This window comes from Thamnophis elegans, chromosome Z, assembly GCF_009769535.1.
Source record: "Thamnophis elegans isolate rThaEle1 chromosome Z, rThaEle1.pri, whole genome shotgun sequence".
Taxonomy (NCBI): Eukaryota; Metazoa; Chordata; class Lepidosauria; order Squamata; family Colubridae; genus Thamnophis; species Thamnophis elegans.
Window position 1 is genome coordinate 126,917,796 of NC_045558.1, and position 24,298 is coordinate 126,942,093.

The window sequence follows — 24,298 nt, forward strand, 5'->3', positions numbered from 1 at the left end:
CCCCTCTCCCTCTTCCCTCCCCCTCTCCCTCCCCCCTCTCTTTCAACAGAGAGAGCCCTGTTGTGTTTATGTACTCAGTTTACTCATTCTCTGCCTGACCCTATTTTCAACTAGGACAACTGCTGTCTAACAGGGACAATAGAAAACAGGCCTTGATTTTCTGTTATATGACATTGTTTGAGATATTTGAATACTCTTGTATCCCTCTCCCAATGACACACAGGCTCAATTCCTTCAGTCTCTGTTTGTGAGGAAAATCTGACCATCTCTAGATATGGATCAATTTCTCTGATGTCTTTTTAAAATGTATTGTCTAGAGGTGGGCAATTTACTCAAAAACTGGACATAGTATTTGAATGAAAAGTTGTAATTCGCACCCATATATTTGGAGACTAAAGATTCTCTTGCCCTTTTTAAAGCCGTACAAAACACACCCTTACAATCAGTCTCTATTTATTAGTCCAAGATCATATTACTCAATCAGATATTCTCTATCCTATATTTTTTTCATGTGCCCTAAATGAGCTTCTCTCTTAAATTCATTTTGTCACTTTCAGCTTTCTTTAGCGTTATCAGGATTTTGAATTTTACTTCTCTCTTTGTAGGGTATGAATTGTTTCAACCAGTCTGGTCTTATCTGGCAATCCCTCAATTTCTTTGTTTAAGTCTCTTACAACAATTGATGAACATGGGACCCAGAGTTGACCTTTGTGATATATCCATGTGGGCATTATTAAATTCATGTAGTAACCAAAGACCTGCTTGGACATTAGAATTGTGTGTGTGTGTGTGTGTGTGTGTGACACAGTCTAAAGGTTCACCTGCCCTTTTTTTGAAGCCATACAAAATGCACACTCATATTCAGCCTCCATTTAATATTCCTAGGTCACTAGTCATTACTAAATCAAATATTCTCTATTCTATAACTGTTTGTTTATAGGTTCCCTAAGTGAACTTTCCTCTGTTAAATTTCATTCTGTTACTCTCAGCCTATTTCTCTAGCCTTATCAAGATTTTATATCTGTCTTCTAGGATATGAACTAAAGAGTTCATGGCTATTGGACAGCACTATTTGGTCTGTTGTGTGGATGCTTGGGTGGTTTGGGGTGGGGAATTTTTTTGGTGGGTAGGGGTGTGTTTGGGAATGGTTATATGTGTTGGGCCTGGTCTCTGGGTGTTATGTGAATTTCGTTGTATGTGTAAACTGTGTATATCAGTGGTGCGTTTCAAAAATTGTTCAAACCTACTCTGTGGGTGTGGCCTCCTTTGTGGGAGTGGCTTGCCGCCCATGTGACCGGATGGGAGTGGCTTTCCACCCATGTAACTGGATAGGAAGATGCTGACGACACTTGTCAGAACCACCTTAAATTATCTCTCACACTGCACTGGCATGCATAAGAATATGATGTAAACTTGTTTTTTAAAAGGCATCTTTGGTTTGCGTTAAAACAACTTCAACACACGCAATGTTCTGATTGCACCACAAATGCAGTAATCATCCTTACCTTTCAGAGAGGCATTGAGTTTTATAAATATGAGCATGATAGTGTAGAATAATCATATCCAAGGACCAGTGGTGGGTTTCAAAATTTTTTGGAACTTCTTCTGTAGGTGTGGCCTGCTTTCCGGGTCCACTGGTGGAACCTCTTCTAACCAGTTCGGCAGATTTGATGAACCGGTTCTACCGAATAGGTGCGAACTGATAGGAACCCACCTCTGGTGTATATACTTACAATGACAATAAAGTAAAGTAAGATAACTGATTTACCCAGTTTGGGCTCAATTTGCAATCTGACATGTTTTCTCTCAAATTCTTTGTTTAAGTGTCTTACAACAATTGAAGAATATGGGATGAGAAGTTTGTGGTCAGTTGGGCAGGCATTATGAAATTCATGTAGTAACCACAGACCTGCTTGGACATTAGAATTTTTCATTTCAACGCGACATAAATACTGTTTTATTAAAGAAGCATGCCTTTGGTTTAGACTGTACACATTGGCGCTTGTGTTTAATTTTTGTTCATGTATTACTTCTACAATGTTTGACTATTCTTTGTTCCATAGGAGTCTCATCTTTCTCCTTAGTAATGTATTCAGTGCTTCTTTCACTTGGTTGTTCCTCAGACAGTAGATCAAGGGGTTGAGAAAAGGTGTAAACGTGGTATAGAAGAGCGTCATTGCCTTAGTGATACCCAGCTGACTTTCTCCACCTGGCAACAAGTACATGCCTGTCACTGAACCATAGAAAAGCGAGACCACAATTAGATGGAAAGAGATGGTGGAAAATCCCTTCTTACGACTGCCTTTGTTGGACGTCTTCATTAGAGTGAAAATCACAGTGCTGTAGGACAGAATAACAAACGTCATATTACCTAAGAGCAGACCGCTGAGGCAAACCTGGCTCAAAGTGGGAACTATCCCAAGCGGAGGGCAAGCCAGGGATAAGATTGGGCCAGCATCACACAAAAAGTGGTCAATTACATTGGAGCCACAAAAGGACAACTTAGAGATCAACACCGCTGGGACAAGATACCACAGAAAGCCAAGGATCCAACAAACAGCCACCAGAATGTAGCAGAGGTTTTGAGACATCATCTGTGGGTAGTGCAATGGGTGGCAGATGGCCGCGTACCGATCTAAGGCCATAATTGAAAGGAAAAAGCATTCAGTGCCTCCAAGGATGAAGAAGATGTAGAACTGGATTAAACACCCTTTGAAAGAAATGATGCCGCCAGGAACTGCTAAATCAAAGATCATGCGAGGAACTATGGAGGAGACGTAGCACATTTCCAACCAGGAGAAGTTACTCAGCAGGATGTACATTGGAAGTCGGCCCAGATGGGTGTCTAGAAACACCAAGATAATAATGGTGATGTTCTCAGCCAAAGTGAGGACATAGAGAAAAGTGAAAAGGACGAGGAGCAGCACACGGTTGTGCTGTCCAACTCCAAAACCTAGTAAAACAAATTCCTCAACTGAAGTCTTATTGGTTGAATCCATCTGGAATGAGATAAGAATTTAAACCCTCACCCATGTTCTCTTACCACATTTTATCAATCACTTCCAAAAACAATTCAAATTATTTGTGAAGTCAGGCAGGTAAAGTGAGGCACCAAGGTTTTGATTTTTAAATTGTGCTTTAACATTGCAATAACCTGTGGGGGAAAACAATATGGACTGAATTACCCAGGACAATGATGGCTAACTTTTTTGTTGTCGGATGGTGAAAGCGCACGCACGTGCACCCATAATGCAATGCACGTGCAACCCCCCCATACGTGCCTCACCACCCGCACATGTGTGCACAATCCACCTGCATGTGGATTGCCCTGTGCTGGCTTGTGCAACCCACCCGTGTTCCCCACACACATGCGTACGCAATCCCCCTCCTCTCCCTACCCCTGCTCATGAATGTGTGACCCTGCCCACACACATGTGTGTGTCCCTGCATGTGTTCCCACCTCACACATGTGTGCATGCCTCCGTGCATTTGTGGCAGAGGCTCAAAAACCAGCTGGCCTGCAGGAGGCACGCACGCATGCACGGTGAAGCTGGTCTGGGGTGATGGCTTGTCTGGCCATAGAGAGGGCTCTCCATGCCACCTGTGGCACATGCACCATAGGGTCACAATCACAGACCTAGTACATTATAGGAATAATGGCCAACCACACTATTTTAAGCAATCATTTGAATAATACACCTACAGTACAATAATGAAAAAAAAAATTTTTTTAAAAAGGAAGACAAGGACATTGAATTATTATTTTATATCAGTGGCTCCTTCAAGTTGAATTTGGCTATCTTTGGATGATTGGTGGTTGACATTGTGGTTAATTGAAAGTAACGATGTACAATATGAGTCGATGGTAATTTTTTATTTTATTTTGTAAGGCCAATAGATAGAGATAGGTGATTTTATAATCTTATAAGGATTTATTGTTACTTAATAGATAATTAAGGATTTAAGGATATAAGGTTTGTTTGAAATGAAGGAATACTAATGGTAACCTGAACACATCATGCTCAATGATAGCGATGTAGTTAGTTAACTTTGACGGACAACCAGTGATCTTATTTCTAATTGTAAAAACTGATGCACAAAAAAGCTTCTAACCAAGTGACATGCTTGACGAAATTGAGGAAAGTTTTTTGTTTTGTTTTTGTTTGTTTAAAAAATAAAAAAAATAAAAAACTGGATGTAGATTAAAGCATTATGAAATGAATTTAGGTCCTGCAGTTTGTAAATGAACATGAAATTTCCTATTTATCCAAAATAAAATCTAAAGTAAAAAAAAAAGAAAGATGAATTTGACTATCGTTTTTCTGGAGATGATGACATTTGTGATTTTAATGGCCTGTTAAAAAGTGAGCAGGGGAGACGCCAGCATAACTCCACTGCTGGCATTTGGCACAGGACAACCCTACATTGGAAGTTTACTGCATCTCCCACATTTTATTTACTTGTTTGTTTATGTTTTCCAATATCTATGATACAGCTATCCAGAAACTCTGCGCACAAACATAGCAAAGGATTATATTATACCAGAGATGGGTTGCTACTGGTTCACACCGGTTTGTGTGAACCGGTAGTGGTATTTTCACCCTGTTTGCCTGAACTGGCAGCAACCCAGGGTGGGAACACCCCCAAACCGGTTCCCAGGTCGTCGATGCAATTGTCGGCATCTTTTTTAGTAATTTTTTAATGTTCTGCGAATGCGCAGAACAGTGGTGGGTTTCAAAAAATTTTGGAACCTCTTCTGTAGGTGTAGCATGCTTTCTGGGTCCACTGGTGGAACCTCTTCTAACCTGTTCAGTAGATTTGACGAACCGGTTCTACCAAATAGGTGCGAACTGGTAGGAACCCATCTCTGGCGCAGAACAATATATAGTAACTCTGCATGCGTGTGTGAAGCAAAAGTGAAGCAAACTGGCAGCAATGCCAGAAGCAACCCACACCGTGGTGAAATTCAACACTTTTTACTACCGGCTTTGTGGGCATGGCAAAGGAAGGATACTGCAAAATCCTCATTCCCTCCCCACTCCAGGGTAAGGATACTGCAAAATCTCCATTTCCACCCACTCCAGGGGAAGGATACTGCAAAATCTCCATTCCCACCTCACTCCAGGGGAAGGATACTGCAAAATCCTCATTCTCTCCCCACTCCAGGGGAAGGATACTGCAAAATATCCATTCCCACCCCACTCCATGGGAAGGATACTACAAAACTCCATTCCCACCTCACTCCAGGGGAAGGATACTGCAAAATCTCAATTCCCACCCACTCCAGGGAAAGGATACTGCAAAATCTCCATTCCCACCCACTCCAGGGGAAGGATACTGCAAAATCTCCATTCCCACCCACTCCAGGGGAAGGATACTGCAAAATATCCATTCCCACCCCACTCCAGGGGAAGGATACTGCAAAATCCTCATTCTCTCCCCACTCCAGGGTAAGGATACTGCAAAATGTGATTTGTATCCTTTTAGAGAGTTGTTGAAGCACTTGAAAGTTTATCTGTGTCCTTGTGGTTAATCAGTTTATTTGAGATTTATCTGAGGACATATATAAATCTCCAAGTGCTTCAACGACCCTCTAAAAGAATGAAAATGTTCAGCTGTCTGCAAGGAATACAAATCCATCCATTCCCCACCATCCTGTTAGAACTGAAGAAGCTTCTTGGGTGAGAAGTGAAACATCTTCAAAAGATGCCTCCTGAAAAAAGCATCTTTGGGACAACCATGAACCTGATGATTGAGAATCTCAGCCTTCTGGTAGTCTCTACAGGAAAAGCTGGGAATTTTTTGCTTTCTCTGCTGGCTGCAAAGACGCTCCTGCTCCACTTCCTATAGAGGAAAGCGGCTCTTCCCACTTATTCTTTCTTCTTTGCCCAGTTTTGCCTGAGTGGTAGTGGGGGAAAAAATCAGAGGGGGAAGAGTAACTTCTCCGTTGCTTGTTCCTTGATCCCTGAAATGATGATTGCATGGGTTGGATAACTGAAAATAGAAGACTGGCTATCCCCTTTCTCTTCCATGAAAAGACATGGAAGCCGAGGTGGCGCAGTGGTTAGGGTGCAGTACTGCAGGCCACTTCAGCTGACTGTTATCTGCAGTTCAGCGGTTCTAATCTCACCGGCTCAAGGTTGACTCAGCCTTCCATCCTTCCGAGGTGGGTGAAATGAGGACCCAGACTGTGGGGGCGATATGCTGACTCTGTAAACCGCTTAGAGAGGGCTGAAAGCCCTATGAAGTGGTATATAAGTCTAACTGCTATTGCTATTGCTAAAAAAGTGGGAAAGGATTCTTCTCACTTACCAACCGTCTTGCTATGGGAGGCAGAAGAAATGGGGGAGATAAGCAGCAGAGATGAGAAGTGTTCTCTACACCCTTTCTCTCTTCTCTTGGTCTCTCAATACAGAATGAACCTCTGTTTTGTTCTTGACTAGTCCTGCTAGGGATGTTTGCAGTTCAGCGGTTCGAATCCCTAGCACCGCGTAATGGAGCAAGCTCCTGTTAATTGTCCCAGCTTCTGCCAACCTAGCAGCTCGAAAGCATGTAAAAATGTGCAAGTAGTAAAATAGGAACCACCTTTGGCGGGAAGGTAACAGCGCTCTGTGTTCCTTCAGCATTTAATCATGCCGGCCACATGACCACAGAGACGTCTTCAGACAGTGCTGGCTCTTCAGCCTTGAAACAGAGATGAGCACCGCCCCCTAGAGTCAGGAACGACTAACACATATGTGCGAGGGGAACCTTTACCTTTAGTCCTGCTTGAAGCTTTCAGCATTTCCTGTCTCTTTCCACACTCTGTAACTTCACTTTGGTTGATTTAAATCATTGCATACAGTATTTGGTAGCTGCCATGTAGAAAAACTGCAGATCTAGATTTCTGGCATCTTTACAAATATCATGTCATTAGGCAAAAGTTGTTTTGTTATTTGTTTAAAAATCTATTCCCAAAAATATTTCACAAGGATTGAATGCTCTACTCTGCCAGTTATAGAAATAGACTTTTGATTAAGGCATGTATGATGTAAGATTTATGGAGATCAATGTGTAAAATTGCCAGCTTGGTGAGAGTAAAATATGCTGACATTTCTGCAATGCAATCTATCATTGTTTTGGGTCAGATGCAATCCAAGATATTATCACTCAAAGAAACTACCCCAAAAACCAGCTTTCTCTCCCCTTCTTCCCATATTCTTTCTCTCACCTTATTCCCATATTCCCATATTCTGCTGATTCTGTTCTACAGAGAAAGTATTGAGTCTATCATCTGTACCTCCATAACTGTCTGGTTTGGCTTTGCAACCCAACAAGACAGATACAGATTTCAATGGATAATCAGAACTGCAGAAAAAACAATTGCTACTAATCTGCCTTCTATTGAGAACCTGTAAACTGCACGAGTCAAAAAGAGGGTTGTGAAAATTTCTACAGACCCCTCACATCCTCAATATAAATTGTTTCAATTTTTACCCTCAAATGACACTATAGGTGACTGCACACCAGAACAACTAGACACAAGGACAGTTTTTACCTGAATGTCATCACTCTGCTAAACAACTAATTCCCACAACACTGTCAAATTATCTACTAAGACTGTATTTCTATTCTTCTTCTCTTCCTATCTAGTACCAATCTCTTCCCACTTTTGACTATAATCATGTTGCTGGTATCTTTAAAATTTATAGTTTCATTTGTTTCCTAGTATAATTCCTAGTTCCTAACCCTAACCCTAACCCTAACCTACGAGTATCACTAAGTGTTGCATCTTATGATTCTTGATGAAATATTCTATTTTATTTTTCTTTATGTACACTGAGAGCATATGCACCAAAGGCAAATTCCTTGTGTGTCCAATCACACTTGGCCAATAAAGAATTATATCTATCTATCTATCTATCTATCTATCTATCTATCTATCTATCTATCTATCTATCAATCTATCAATCTATCTATCTATCTATCTATCTATCTATCTATCTATCGTCTATCTATCTATCATCTATCTATCTATCTATCTATCTATCTATCTATCTATCTATCTATCTATCTATCTATCTATCTATCATCACCCATAATAAGACATGCCTTGCCATCTTACATGTTCACAACATGCATATTTATTTTTTGTAAAGTTTAATGTATGTTAAGAAATGTCTCTATATAGTAAACCTATTGAAACTATCCAAACCTAGCAGACCTGGTGGAATGATAGCCAATCTTCTTATTTCTCTTTGCTAAACAAACCACAGTATTGTCAATAGTAGTTATTAATTGGCATTAACCTGCAACTTGAAAGGAACGCTGTATACCAAATTAAACCTGCAATGGTTGGAGATGCAAGTGTTCATTTCTTGCAACAGCAGAGGCTGAATTTGGTTCACAGTGGAGAAAAATGCTGAAATAATGGTCTCTGTCATAACCCAACCATAGAAATAGGAAAATGAAGCATACTAATTTGTGCTCTACCGAACACCATGTCCTTTCCCATCTATAAAAAGTTGGCCAATGTGAAGGCATTGTTTTTTCTTCTTCCATTGACAGTATCTTCCCAACAAAATAAGCTTGTTTTTATTAGGTGTTCCACAGGACTGATACAGTAAGTTGTCTACCTACTTATTCCTTTCAAATCACTACAGCAGATCAGTTTTTTAAAAAGTTGGGACTACAGAGTAAGTCTTGAAGAAACTATGGTTACTTGGGGGCTTAGGATTGTAAAAACAGCTGTGAGTTCAGGAAGGACAAGAAGAGGCTGCCCAGAATGCTATTTCACAGAGAATGCTTTCATGTACTAACTCATGAAAGTTGCTGATCTTTTACTACAATGCATTTATAGATTTTCAGGGTCAGATACATTCATGCAGGATGAATCTATCAATGTTTATTACAAGTCACGATGACTATTGTGAAAATATCCTTTCACTGGATTCAGGAGTTTTGTGGTCTTTAATGGTGAGTTTATGAATAATATTCCACAGGAATGATCAAAGTTTGATATTCATATTCTCTACTTGCTTCTTCCTTTCAAATTCCATTTCTGCTTTTTACTGAGCCATTGCTGTGTCCCAAGTATGAAATACACATAGAGCAAGCAAGATGATTAGGAGACTGGAAGCTAAAACATACAATGAATGGTCACAGGAACTGGGTATGGGTAGTCTAATGAAGAGAAGGACCAGGGGAGACATGATAGCAGTCTTCCAATATTTGAGGGGCTGCCACAGAGAGGAGGGGGTCAAGCTATTTTCCAAACCACCCAAAGGCCAGACAAGGAATAATGGATGGAAACTGAACAAGGAGAGATTCAACCTAGAAATAAGGAGAAATTTTCTGACCATGAGAACAATCAACCAATGGAACAGAAGTTGCCTTTGGAAGTTGTGGGAGTTTCATCACTGGAAGCTTTCAAGAAGAGATTAAACTGTCATCTGTCAGAAATGATGTTGGGTCTCCTGTTTGAGCTAGATGACTTACAAGGTACCTTCTAATTCTGTTAATTTCTAATTCTGTAACAAGCCCCTCTGAGAGGCAAGAATTAGCTTGGATTATTGATTGAACATTTATTGTATTTTGACCTGATTAATAAACTTAGTACAGTTACCCCAAATTCAACTCATTACTTTAGAATGGACTCCAAAATGAACAAAACAAAACAAATACACAATGGAAATTATCCAAGCTAAAAAAAGAGAAAGGGATAAATAAGATGAAATGGTCAACCTCAGTATAGCCTCATGTTTGCATTTACAGAAAACAGAAAAGCGATTAAGATATAATATACCCACATAAAGGTTTTTTATTTGAACAAAGGTACTCTGTCTGCCACTATGTTTAAGTCATAAATTGCCCATGAATTATCTCCCAAACAGCACAGTGGTATCTTACCTTGGTCCTTCTCAAAGATGTTGCTCAGATACCAAGAAGGATCTGCTGATAGTATAAGTTATGTGCTGGATGCTGAGAAATAGTTAGGAAGGATTGTAATCATAGGACCATGATAAGAGAATTTCTCCACAGGACCTTCCCAAACATACAGACAAACTATCTTGTGAAATCAGAAAGGAGTTAAGTTGGAAAATTTTCCTGGCTTGAGTTCACCAAGAGTTCTAAGTTTCATTTCTTCAACCACGTTGACTCTTGCTCTACCAACTACAACGGCAAACTTCCCAAAGCTGTGTTCACTTGGATAGTTCTTACTGTGAAAACTTTCCAACTGTTATGGCCTCTTCTCTCATCATGAGGCAATTCCAGTGAGATCATTCAATCCCTTTAGTCATTTCCTATAGTTTGTTAAAAGTTTGTTGGCTCCTGATCTTGACCTCAAGAACTTACTAATGGGAAAGTTCTTTGAATATCTCAAAGTTAAAATTCAGAATCCCAAGCATGGTGTTTATGGTGCTTATCTTCCCCCCCAATATCAAATAGCAACAAATCGTATATTCCTTCAAATGTTCATAGAATATAAATAAAGCAATAGATATTCCTCAACTATAAAAATGGGCTGCTAAGAAAAGAAAATAACATCAGTGAAATATCAGATCCTTTATGTCCTGCTGCCAAGAAAATGACATAGATGTGTCTATCTAAACTGTCAGTCCTTCAAGGCAGACCAATCTAGGAAACCAAAGTCATACATACTCATACTATTGTTATTATATGATTATAGTAACACAACTTTGTGGGTCAGAATATGCTTTATCGTAGCTGGACTTTTCAGACTACAATTCTAGCCCAGACTCATATTTCTTTTAGCAGACCATTGTCTCAGTGGTGGGATTCAAATTCTTTTACTACTGGTTCTGTGGGCATGGCTTGGTGGGCATGATTTGGTGGGCATGGTGGGGGAAGGATACTGCAAAATCCCCATTTCCTCCTGATCAGCTGGGACTTGGGAGGCAGAGAATAGATGGGGGTAGGGCCAGTCAGAGGTGGTATTTACCAGTTCTCCAAACTACTCAAAATTTCTGCTACCGGTTCTCCAGAACCTGCTGAAAACCACCTCTCCTTCATCTGAATAAGGGAACTTCCTACCGTACCTCATGGTTATTCCTTCTACCCATTACAAGAATCAAAGCTACTCAATACAAGTACAACATTTCAGTGACTGTTAAAGTTATAATGGCACTGAAAATGGACTTATGATCATAAGAAAGGTAATAAAATGGGCAGAAGTCACAACATCTCACTTAGCAACAGAAATTTGGGGCTCAGTTGTGATCATAAGTCAAAAGCTACCTGTAGATATGTCTTGGTGTGTATATGTGTGCACAACTCATAAGCTTAACTGACTTTATATAAATGGTTATTTTACGACAATAGTTGTGCAACTAATGTTACTCAGAGAAATCAATTCTTTTGACCAACTGGGTCACAGTATAAGGATTTCCTTAGTTTTTTTGTTTCCAGCTATCCAAAATCAAAAGTAAATGAATGTTCTTCAGATGCCAACCCCCAAAGAATGACAATCATCTTTTAATTGAAATTTAGTATGTGAAGAGGGCTCAGTGGCTAAGATGCTGAGCTTGTCAATCAGAAAAGTCAACAGTTTGGTGGTTCGAATCCCTAGCACTGCGTAATGGAGCAAGCTCCTGTTACTTGTCCCAGCTTTTGCCAACCTAGCAGTTCGAAAGCATGTAAAAAAGTGCAAGTAGAAAAATAGGAACCACCTTTGGTGGGAAGGGAACAGCGTTCCGTGCGCCTTTGGTATTGAGTCATGTCGGCCAGAGAGACATCTTCAGACAGCGCTGGCTCTTTGGCTTTGATACAGAGATGAGCACCGACCCCTTAGAGTCAGGAATGACTAGCACATATGTGCGAGGGGAACCTTTACCTTTAGTATGTGAAGACCTCTGGAATGTTATCTGAAGATGTGAAAACACTTAAAAGATTTTGCAGGTGTACAATTCATCGAAAGGTTCCCATTCTTATCCTATTTTTCTCAAGTAAGGATTGACTATTGATAGGAATATTGGGGTTATGTTATAAAATCATGTAATAGGTGTGCATGGATGTTCTTTACTCCTGTTAAACAATTTTTTCCAACTATCTCCTGCTATTTTGGGCATACATTAGCCATTATATTTTGTGTAATTAGATTCTTAGACTACCACCACAAAGTCATTTAAGAAATGCTTTTATACACACCACAAACACACACACACACACATGTGAAAAGCCAAGTTGAAAGTATTTTATATTCATTTTTTTTTTAAATTATTTTTGTTATTTTTATTTTATTTTTTTATATTTTTTTTAAATTTTATTTTTGTTACATAGACAACATAATCACATAACAATAGAAAAAGAAAGGCAGAGGGAGAGGGAAAAAAACCCACACACAAAAAAGAAGGAGAAAAAAGGTTAAATATATAACAGAGAGATATTCATTTTTATTTTTAAAATTCCCCATATGATCCTAAATGAAAGTTCATAAATCCCAAATTCAAATTATTTTTTTTCCATCAAAGACGTGATAAAAAGAGAAGACATTGCCAAAAACTTTATTTTATCCACAATTCCAATGTATTCAGACAGAATCCTTCAATATTTTAACACTGTGGTTGTGTTTGCTCTTAGGAGATGTTTCTATACTATTAAAATTGTTTCAAAATAAAATTCCCTGCCTTACATTGGAGGATATTTCAGAGCATATTGTCTTTGTTTTCTGAAGTGTAGGAGAAAGTTATACTTTCATCTGACAAATGATTGAGATTCCACAAGTCTTCAGATTTCCAAGATGATGCCTCTGACAGCTGCCTCAGTGAAATGCTGTCTAATAGTTTCTTTATTTATTATTCTCTGTGATTGTATCCTTACAATGTATATTGATTGTTTCCTAGTATGATTTGATTGCTTAACTCATTAAGTGTTGTACCTTATGATTAATAACGAATGTATCTTGTATTTTTATGTACACGGAGAACATATGCACCAAAGACAAATTGTGGGTCTAATCACACTTGGCCAATAAAGAATTCTATTCTATTCTATTCTATTCTATTCTATTCTGTTCTGTTCTGTTCTGTTCTGTTATTTTCTGCTCTGCTCTGTTCTTTTCTGCTCTGCTCTGCTCTGCTCTGCTCTGCTCTACTCTACTCTGCTCTACTCTACTCTACTCTACTCTACTCTACTCTTTGGTTCCCAGAGGCTTTCTCCTGAAGATTCAGATACCTAACAAGCATTAGTTATGTAAAAGTTTGCTTCAGGATATTTTAAAACATATTTTGTTGATAGGAAAGAAGTCACACCCTAGGCCTTTTCTTTGTGTTTCTCTCCCTCCACAGTTTAATTTTTAAATGAAACCATTGTATTAGGGGTGGTGGTAATATTATTGATATACTGATGATACCAACTTATAACTCTTGACCCCAAGCTGGCCAACTGATCCTGTTAAGTTCTTGTCCCAGTATTTAAAACCTGTGCTGATCTGGATACAGACTTTGAGTTAATCCTACCGAGTGGCTGTGGATTTTATGTCTTTCCTAGATGATGGGTTTTCCACCTTTAATCTTGGATCACATGTCCACGTTCAAAAATAGTTCACAATCTGGAGGTTTCCTTGGTATTTGCACAGCTTCTTGTGCACCTACCACTTGTACCCTGTCCTGTATTAGAAAGCCATTCAGATGGCCACTTTTTCCTTTGTCACCTCATAATTTGACTTGCAATGCTCTCTGCATAGATCAGTTCTTGAAGACTACTCTGAAGCTTCAATTGACCCCAAAAGCATTTGGAAATGATGAGCATGTGCCTTGCTTCTTTGCGAGCTGCACTGGTTGATGGTATGCTTCCAGGTGAAATTCAAGATGTGGTTATTACCTGCAGAGCCACACACATGACATACAGCCAGGTTATTTGAAGGACCACCTACTGTATTTCACATAGTATCTACCCAGAGATTAATCTTCAGCCTTGTCAAGATTCTTCTGCAATTTATTTCTATCTTCTAGGATGTTAGCTATTTTATCCCAATTTGTCTCATTTACAAATCTGAACAGCTTTTCCCAAGCTCTTTAGGTCATTAAAATATTGAAGATTAGACAATTGATGGGAGATTTTTAGGAAGCTAGAGAAGGAAGTGAGAAAAGAGAGATCAAGAGATTGACAAGTGAGAAGACAGCATCTTAGCTCATAAATATCAACATGCTCAAATTAAAGAAATCTGGGAAGAATTCAAATCACTATAAGGGACTCTTCCTTAATTAACTCACTATAAATGAGGTTGAGAAGTTTATCTTGCAGTTATCAAAACTCTGAATTTATCCCACTTTAGTAAAATCTATGTACTTGTTTTCTCTTGATTTTGCCCAAGTGTGTGGGGCTTCACAGGATGTAGGATGAAGCCTTGCTATAACTTATATGGGTATTATGAGGATAAGGTGGGACCCAAGGACATTTTTGGGGGGGAAATAAAGAGGAAGCTGAAACATTGACAATTTCAAGATGACGTGAACATTATTTAAATATGCATACTTTGTAGTTTGCATTTTCTGCAGGTTTTAGCATTTTAGTTTGATTTTGCTTGTGCTATATCTTTTTTTGTGTGTGCAAATAGACAATCACTTACTCCATATTAGTGTCCCCTTTCTCTTTAGCAATCTGCCAAGGGCTTCTTTCACTTGATTGTTTCTTAGGCAGTAGATCAAAGGATTGAGAAAGGGTGTAATGGCGGTGTAAAAGAGAGTCACAGCCTTGGTGACTCCTAATTGACTTTCCCCACCTGGTAATAAATACATGCCTGCCACTGAGCCATAGAAAAGCGAGACCACAATTAAATGGAAAGAGATGGTAGAAAAGCCTTTCCTAAGACTATCGGAGGTCTTGGCTAGAGTGAAAATCACTGTGCTGTAGGAGACCACGACAAAGGATATATTGCCTATGAGCAGACCATTGAGACAAATCTGGCTGAAAATGGGAGCTTTCCCAAGTGGAGGGCAGGCCAAGGAGAGGATCGGACCCGGATCACACAAGAAGTGGTCAATGACATTGGAGTCACAAAATGACAACTTGGAGATCAACTTCGCTGGAACAAGATACCACAGGAAGCCAACAACCCAACAAACAGCCACCATCAGGTAGCAGAAGTTGTGAGACATAATGTGTGGGTAATGCAGTGGGCGGCAGATGGCCACATACCGATCCAAAGCCATCGTCGAGAGGAAAAAACATTCAGTGCAGCCCAGGGAGAAGAAGACGTAGAACTGGATGAAACACCCATGGAAGGAAATGATGCCACCAGGGACTGCTAAATCAAAGAGCATGCGAGGCACCGTTGTGGAGACATAGCACATTTCTAACCAGGAGAAGTTGCTCAACAGAATGTACATAGGGAGCTGGCCCAAGTGGGTGTCCAGGCACACCAAAATAATAATGGTGATGTTTTCAACCAAGGTGAGCACGTACAGAATAGTGAAAAAGATAAGGAGTAGCAATCTGTTATGTGGCCCAATTCCGAATCCCAGCAACACGAATTCCTCAACTGAGGTCCAGTTGGAGGATACCATCTGCAATAAGATAAGATAGTTTCCACCTTGAACCATATTCTGTAACTTCATTTCGTGCCTTCCTGTACTAATCTGGTCTTCCCTTTCAGAACAAGAAGCTAAACAAAACTCCCCATCTTCATCAGCAGGTTACATCTTTGCATACCATGATTAAAAATCAGAAGGGGTGGGGAGGAGGAGAAGAAAGGAAGGAAGGAAAAGGGAGGCAGGGAGTGGGAGAAAGGAAAGAAGAAAGGAAAAGGGAGGCAGGAGTGGGAAGGAGGAAGGAGGGAAGGGAAGGAAAGAAGGAAGGAAAGAAGGAAAAGGAAGGCAGGAGTGGGAGGGAGGAAGGAAGGAAGGAAGAAGGGAGGGAAGGAAAGAAGAAAGGAAGGAAGGAAGGAAGGAAGGAAAAGGGAGGCAGGAGTGGGAGGGAGGGAGGAGGGAGGGAGAGAAGGAAGGAAGAAATGGAAGGAAGTAAGGAAGGAAAATGGAGGGAGGGAGGGAGGGTGGAAGGAAGGAAGATGAATCTGAACAATGAATACAATGCCTGGAGACCATGAAGTTTATAACATAATGGTTGGTTGCCTTCTAGAGGATCTGTGAAATAAGTAAAGGAGGCATTGGCCTGACTGTACATTTTCATAGATCTGGCTAGCATTAGATGGGAAGCATCTCACTGCTTCTCATGCAATGTCATTCTCTGTATCTATAAAAGGCAGGATAAAACATTGATGGGAATTTCTCCTCACTTCTCTTTTCCAAACATTTAATTGCCATCATCAGCTCCCTCAGCATAGTACAAGAAAACATCTCTGACATTCTCAGATATGATATGTTTATTGAGAAAAAACCCATCTTTGGAAATAATTTTGAACTTCTCTATTGTGTTTCCCAGCAATGTAGAAACCTCCCTTGTACCAGACCAGATTTTTAATCCATTAAATATAATATTGTGTCCTCTGGTACTCAGGCAAAGCTGCTTTCTTATTTTTTTTCTTCCATTCAATCATGTCGGAGATTGTCTGGATATGTCCCTGCAGTCAATTTGGCACAATTTTTTTCCAGAAGCCATTTGCTATTGCCTCCTTCTGAGGATCGAGGGAGAGTGACTGGCACAAAATCACCAAGCTGGGTTGTGCTTAAGGCAGGTCTAGAAATCTCCTGGTTCCTAGTCTGATGCCTTAACCACTACACCAAATTGTCTCTCTCTCTTCCTCATTAAATCCTTGGAAGGAGATTTAACTGTACTGAAATGGGTGTTCATTATTTGAAAATATTTCTTCAAAAATCTTTCTCAACAGGGGATATTCAGATAAGAGAAAACAGAAGGAGCACCTGGTGTCATGTTACTAAACAGTTTAGATGAATCCTTCATTTAAAATCTGATTGCAATCTGAGGACTCATTAATCTAGAAAATAAATACTATTTTGTGCTGAGATATAGATGGAAAGTAGAATAAACAGTGCTGGATGTTTGTTAACTCTTATCAGCGAAAGCAGGCAACCCATTATATTTGTCTGACTGTTTTACAATTTGAACTGGAGTATAAAAAACCTCCCACAGTCATGGCTTATTGTTGCTAGTCATCCCTTATCGTTCTCACACCATCTCGCTGACCAAATCTCTTCTTTCTTGAGAAGATGGCAGCTTCTCAAGAAGATTAATTAATCAAATTAACTCCTCCATGTTCCTTCTTCACAAAGTCAGTCCTTATCTTATAAGAATAGTTCATGTGTTACCTCAGAAAGGATGTTGAAATAAGTTAGGATTAGGGAGTGAAAGAAAGCTGTTATCTTCTCGTTCTTACAGTGGTGCTCAAAAATCATATTCAGGGACCTGAGCAGGAAGAAAGGAAGTGCTGTGTGATTTACAAACCTTGAAGTTTTGTGTTAAGTATTGGGTGCCCCTTGGGAATTGTTGCCTCACAAGAACAGAGATCGTTATCTATAAGCCCCAAAGAGTGTTTCTTTTCGGTTCTTTGGGGTTGTTGTTTAAATAGAAAGAACATGCTATGTTCTCTTATGGTAGAAAGAAGTCAATTCTTGCAGTTAATCAGTCCTTTTGTCTTGTCTAATGTCTATGGAGATTCTCAGTCATCCATGTCATGATTGCCTCAAAAGTGCTTTTTCAAAAGGCAACTGGACTTCGTTTTTTTTCCTTGAGGAAGATGTTTCGCTTTACATCCTTAAGTTTTCTGAAGAAGCTTCATAGATGAGAAGCAAAACGTCTTCATCAAGGGAAAAAAAAAACAAAGTCCAGTTGACTTTTGAAAAAGCAGTTTTGAGACCACTAATAGTCACCTTTTCTGAGCTCACAAGTGGAGAGAATGTGTTGTGGAGGAGGCAGTCACATTTAGAACATAGAATAACAGAATTGGAAGGGACTTTGGAAGTCTTCTAGTCCATCCCCTCTGCTTAGGCAGGAAACCCTACACCACTTCAGACAAATGGTTATCCAACATCTTTTTAGAAACTTCCAGTGTTGGAGCATTCACAACTTCTGAAAGCAAGTTGTTCTAACTGTCAGGACATTTCTCCTTAGTTCTAGGTTGCTTCTCTCCTTGATTAGTTTCCACCCATTGCTTCTTGTCCTGCCCTCAGGTGCTTTGGAAAATAACTTGACTCCTTCTTTGTGGTAGCCCCTGAGATATTGGAATACTGCTATCATGTCTCCCCTTGTCCTTCTTTTCATTAAACTAGTCATATTAGGCAACCATTCTTCATAAATTTTATCCTCCAGTCCCCTAATCTTCTTTGTTGCTCTTCTCTGCACTCTTTCTGGAGTCTCAACATCATTTTTACATCATGGCGATTGTGGATTCAATATTCCAAGTGTGGCCTTACCAAGGCATTATAAAGTGGTATTAACACTTCACGTGATCTTGATTCTATCCCTCTGTTTATGCAGCCTAGAACTGTGTTGGCTTTTTTGGTAACTGCTGCACACGGTTGACTCACATTTAAATGGTTGTCCACTAGGACTCCAATATTCCTCTCACAGTTACTACTATTGAGCAAGGTACCACCTATACTGTACCTGTGCATTTTGTTTTTCTTGCCTAAATGTAGAACCTTACTCTTTTCACCATTGAATTTCATATTGTTAGATAGTGCCCAATGTTCAGGTTTGTCAAGATCCTTCTGTATCTTAAGCCTAGAGTGTTGGCTATTCCTGCCAGCTTGGTATCATCTGCAAATTTGATGAGTTCCCCTTTTATCCCCTCGTCCAAATCATTGATGAAGATATTGAAGAGTACTGGGCCCAAAACAGAGCCTTGGGGTACCCACTGCATACTTCCCTCCAGTTCCATTGAGGACTGCATGGAGAAAAGTATGGCAAGAGAAAATCACCCTGATTTTGAAACCTGTTCTATGCAAAGCCTTTAAAATCACAGAGAAGGAGATGAACATTTTAAATATTCAAAAATGTCAGCTGGATATTTGGTTATGTTCTCAAGAACATCTTCTGAGACTGATGGAAGGGAGTTGCTGAATGCATGGTGAAAAGGCTGCCTTTAAAAGTAGATCATAAATATACAATTCAAATATTAATTAAGGAATTCAGTCTGTACACAAAGGAGCATGCTGCATCTGGATATTGGAAATAAGCTGAGAAGGGAAGGCATGTTTCAATAAAATAAATATTTTGGAGGCATTAGAATCCTACTTCAAGGTAGACCTTCTTGATGACATGAGAGAGTATTGTGGGTGCAACCTCCCATTTTTTTCCTGGAAAAGGTGGTGTGTGTGTGTGTGTGTGTGTGTGTGTGTGTGTGTGTGTTCCGGAGAATCACTAGTCTCCACCTTGCCAGCTTCAATCTTTACACATTGAGTTTTCAAGTTGAATACCCTTGAGAAACATGTCCTCCATTGATTTATTCATTCCCATAGGAAATTTTGTTTCCCTGGCATTAAATCTATTCTCAACAGAGCAATTCCCAAGAAGCTTTTATTTGTTGGATGAAATCTGTAGCAACCCTTTTTGAAAATAAGAATAATTTAAATTCAGTATGACGCATAAAACCAAACTTAAATCTTTTATTCCTTCACCAGAAAGTGAAATTCTGAGCACCAGACAAACTGCCATGTCCCTGCTTGGCTGGAACGTCTCATCCTGCACAGCTATGGTACAGAAAGAATTCTTAACAAACCAAAATAGATAATATAATTTTAGAAGACAGATTTAGTCAAATTTACTGGACTGTTGAGAATGGTTCCTTGGAAAGTGCAGACTTTGTTGAAGGAATAAATTTAATCTTGTTTGATTAAATTGTTAAAAGTAGTGGGTGGGAAAAAGACACTAACTTTGGGCCAGTTTCCCCCCCCCCCACTATTACATTTAATTAGTGCTTAATAAATTGTGTTGTCTGGGTTACTTTGTTTGCTTAACAATACAAATTATATTCTTAATCTTTACTCCTTTTTCAACCATTGATAAAATAAATTCCATTCTTGGTAGTATTCTGTATCTTCTTTCTGTTTGATCTTCCATTTCTGCACAGAGCAATATCTTCTTAATTATCTCTTCATCCACTGGCATTTCTTAATTTTTCCAATGCTGGCAAATATAATTCTTGCTTCTGTTAATACATGCAAAATTAAATATACACTTTATTAATTTTTTCCTGGTATTATACCTAATTTTAAAAAATCATGTTTAAGGTCTACATGTTTTCCTAACATATTTTCTAACCATATACATATTTTTGCCTGTAATTTTTATTCTTTAAATCCACAGATGGTAATATGTGCCAGATTTTTGGTTACATTTCCAACATCTACTATACATATTTTTGAACATTTTGTCTAACCTATCTGGTGGTAGATGCCATCTATAAAAAAATTTATATGAGTTTTCTTTATGTGAAGTTTCCATTGTTAATTTATAATTTCTTATTTTGCCAATTCTCTAATTCTATATTATATCCAAACATTTTTGACCACTGTATCATTGTTACTCTTACTTGTTCATTTTTGGGTAAATTTCTGATAAGACAGTCTGCAGCTGTGGACTCTTAGAATTTGCTTGGATATTTGAAGAGCTTTGCATAAAGAAATGATTCTGAAACATATAGACACATATAGAAAAGAATGTATATGCAAAAATCATAGAATACTAACTTTTTAAATAATCTCAGTGAATGGATGACAAGATATTTGGCAAAAAGAAACACAGCAGATAAGACTTAAATCAACTTATCTTTTAATAGGTATCTGACTTATTACAATCTAAATTACTAATAAAGAAATGTATTGCATCATGATCCAACAATTCTACAGTGGTTCTCTTGGCTGCTATTTCGAAAACTTCTGTGGACTGCTCTCTCTCCAATTCATATCATTTTTTTTAAAAAAAAGTTGGATCAGGTCTGATCAGTTCTAGGAAACTTTGGATCAACTTTTCCTCTGGGAACTGTGCTCCAGATGGAACAGTTTAATGCAACAACACTGCAGGAATTCATTCTGCTTGGCTTCAAAGTTGGACAACAAGGACGGCTGTTTCTTCTCATCTCATTCACACTGGTCTACACCCTCACTTTGGTTGAAAACATGGTCATCATCTTGGTAGTATCTCAAGATGCCCACTTGTCTTCCCTTCCTATGTACATTTTGCTGAGCAACTTTTCCTGGATGGAAGTCTGTTATGTAAGTGCTACAGTTCCAAGGATGCTCTTTGACCTGTCCTTCCCAGGTGGGGTCATCTCTTTCCATGCCTGCTTCATCCAATTTTATGTCTCCTTCTCCCTTGGCACCACTGAATGCTTCTTTCTCTCAGCCATGGCCTTGGATCGATATTTGGCCATCTGCTATCCACTACAATACACACAGATTATGTCTAAAAAGATGTGCATCCTCCTAGTGACTATTTGTTGGGTTATTGGCTTTCTCTGGTATCTTGTCCCAGTCTTCTTGATCTCCAGGCTGTCCTTCTGTGGTCCCAACTCTATTGATCACTACATTTGCGACTCTGCTGGATTATTGGTTCTAGCTTGTCATCCCCCAGAATCTCTCTCTCTTTTCTGCTATGTCATCACTTCTGCCTTGATTCTGGGCACTTTCCTTTTCATTGCGGTCTCCTATGTTGGGATTATTTTCACGCTGGCAAAAAGGTCAAGTGAGAACACTGGAAACAAGGGCTTCCAAACGGTATCTTCGCACCTAGCAGTGGTGACGCTTTTTTACGGTTCTGTGGCCACTATGTACATTGGGCACAGCGAGAAAAATCGTACTGAGAATATTAAAGTGATGACACTATTCTACTCTGCTGGTGCACCTTTGCTCAATCCATTGATCTACTGCCTCAGGAATAATCAGGTGAAGGAAGCATTGGTTAGGGTGTTGAGGAAGAAGGGAGTTATATAGGGAAATAAAAAGAAATTGTAATGAATTACATCACGATCAAGTATTAATCATACATGTTAGGGTAGATGAGTAGTTGTGAAAGTGGGGAGGCCAACTATAACTGTGGGCAATGAGGAGTAAGGTAATATTATGCAAGAATGGAAGCAATATTGCCCTTAGTACCAATAATTTTAATTCTTTCAGTTTTAGCAATACCAGAAATAATAAGATCAATAATATTTATTCTTGCAATTGTTATTTCAAACTGTAATATTTCAACAAGAAAGTGGTATATCAGAGCTGTTCATTTGTACAGCTTCTCAAGTTGTCTATTCTGAAATTTTAATAGTTCCTTTGAGTACCTCTCTCTTTTTTACTACGAAAGTAGAGAAGCCACCTTCAACTGTGGAGTAAGGTAATATTATGCAAGTTAGTATTATGGAACCATTACACCCTAATACTAATATTGCCCTTAGTACCAATAATTTTACTTCTTGCATTTTTAACATCAGGAGAAATATTAAAATCAGTGATACTTATTCTTGCCATTGTTTAATTTCAAACTGTAATATTTCAGCAAGGAAGTGGTATATCAGAGCTGTTAATTTGTACAGCTTTTCCAATTGACCATTCGGGAGCAGTTTAATAGTTCCTTTGAGTAAGAAATTGTTGAACTCATGTATTTCAAAAGGGTTGAGTTAATATCATAAGATGTCAAGAAACACACTCAGTTTTCAATACATTACACTTGTTAATTTTATAAAGTACTTGTCATTTATTTTGCAAGTAACCCTGTATGTGCATAATCTGTCTTCTTTCTGCCCCAAACTTCTCCTCTATTCTCTCCAATTTAAATCCTAATCCTCTCTAGCCAATCTATGCATCTAAAATAAAGTCAACAGCAGTTCTTGTAAATGTATGTTTTAAAATAAATTTTGTTTATTAAAAAACATGAAAAAAGATACTCTATACTCTTTATTTATTTATTTGCTATAAGAATTTATTTGCTATGGCTTGGACATGTGTGCCATGGAACTGCTCTTCCAGTTTCCGGCGCCCCCACATGTGTACATCAGTGGTGGGTTTCAAGTTTTTTTAGATCCTCTTCTGTAGGTGTGGCCTGCTTTGTGGGAGTGGCTTGCTGGCCATGTGACCAGGTGGGAGTGGCTTGGCAGCATGTGACTGGGTGGGCGTGGCCAACTTGTAAAATGTGGTGAAACTCACTTAACAACGCTCTTGCTTAGCAACCAAAAGGTTGGCTCAGGAACTCTGGCATTTGAAGCACACAAGCCTTAAAGTTGTCAAGTTACAAGACCCTTGCACCCCTAACCCTTTAAATTAAAGATCCCCAGGGGTGTTCAAACTTGACAGCTTTAAGACTTGTGGACTTCAACTCCCAGAATTCCTCCTCTCACTCTTCATCTTGATGATGTGCAGACATGCGGGGGGAGAGAACTGGAACTGGTTTTAAACAGTACTGTAGATTTGTGGAACCTCTTCTATAGAAGAGGTTAGAACTGGCAGGAACCTACCCCTGGTGTACACAGTCCTGTTTTGGCACTTGGTGCTGAAAAGGTTCGTCAACATTGTTACACTCAATTGTCACTACATAGTGAGAGTTTTGATTCTTCATTTGGGATATTTCTAGGGTAGATCAAACAATAATTTCTGGAAAAAGAATATTATTTTTCCATATGTTTCTACGTTTAAACCCCACAATGGTGTGTGTGTTTGTGTGTATGTGTGTTTGTGTGTTTGTGTGTTTGTGTTTGTGTGTGTGTGTGTGTGTGTGTGTGTGTGTGTGTGTGTGTGTGAGAGAGAGAGAGAGAGAGAGAGAGATGGCATGGGAAAGATTCACTTTCTTGATGGAATCCTATATTTTATATTAAGAAACTTAATAGTTTCCTAACGGGAACTTCAGTCAAAAGTTTTGACTGGAAATTTGTTTCTTAGGTATTGCCCACTTAAAAAAAAAACAGGTGGAGAATTTCAAAGCTGGCACTTTTGTTTTAAGGCATGCAGTGGTGGGTTTCAATTTATTTTAGAACCTATTCTATGGGTGTGGCCTATTTTGTGGGCATAGCTTGGCAGTCATGTGACCGGGTGGTTATGGACAACTTGACATCACTCAGGTACACTCAGTCACATGACCTCCCCCCCCCCCAAAGCCATGTGGCAAAAATTTTGGGACTCCTATGAAGGGGGGGGAAGAGAGGGGAAAACCTTCCAAAAATAGACAACTGGAGGATTAAGGGCCGAAATTAGGGAGATCGGAGAAGGCAGAACAAAGGGGAATCCAGTAGAAAGCTATCACACGCTGGGGAAAGAACTTTGGGAGATCGGAGGAGGCAGGACAGAGGGGAATCCAGGAGAAAACTCCTGAGCTTGCCGCTGCTGTCTGCGGGATTATGCCGCTGGATCTCTCCATGCTTCTCTGTTCACCACCTCCACTCCCAGGTATGAGACTTGAC

General features: G+C 39.3%; 3 protein-coding genes across 3 annotated transcripts; 1 reads left to right on the forward strand and 2 right to left on the reverse strand.

The window, feature by feature from the left end:
* Positions 1-2,045: 2,045 nt before the first annotated feature.
* LOC116521683 (olfactory receptor 11G2-like) lies at positions 2,046-2,999 on the reverse strand. Its single transcript, XM_032236343.1, has one exon. It carries the CDS (start codon positions 2,997-2,999, stop codon positions 2,046-2,048), a length of 954 nt encoding a protein of 317 aa, XP_032092234.1.
* Positions 3,000-14,561: 11,562 nt separating this feature from the next.
* On the reverse strand, positions 14,562-15,506 carry LOC116521684 (olfactory receptor 11G2-like). The gene has a single exon (XM_032236344.1). It carries the CDS (start codon positions 15,504-15,506, stop codon positions 14,562-14,564), a length of 945 nt encoding a protein of 314 aa, XP_032092235.1.
* Positions 15,507-20,909: 5,403 nt separating this feature from the next.
* LOC116520503 (olfactory receptor 11G2-like) lies at positions 20,910-21,848 on the forward strand. Its single transcript, XM_032234748.1, has one exon. The coding sequence runs from the start codon at positions 20,910-20,912 to the stop codon at positions 21,846-21,848; it is 939 nt and encodes a 312-aa protein (XP_032090639.1).
* The last annotated feature ends 2,450 nt before the right edge of the window (positions 21,849-24,298 follow it).

Coding starts and splice junctions, on each gene's coding strand:
- LOC116521683 (XM_032236343.1), bottom strand. CDS start 2,999: ATGGATTCAACCAATAAGACTTCAGTTGAGGAATTTGTTTTACTAGGT.
- LOC116521684 (XM_032236344.1), bottom strand. CDS start 15,506: ATGGTATCCTCCAACTGGACCTCAGTTGAGGAATTCGTGTTGCTGGGA.
- LOC116520503 (XM_032234748.1), top strand. CDS start 20,910: ATGGAACAGTTTAATGCAACAACACTGCAGGAATTCATTCTGCTTGGC.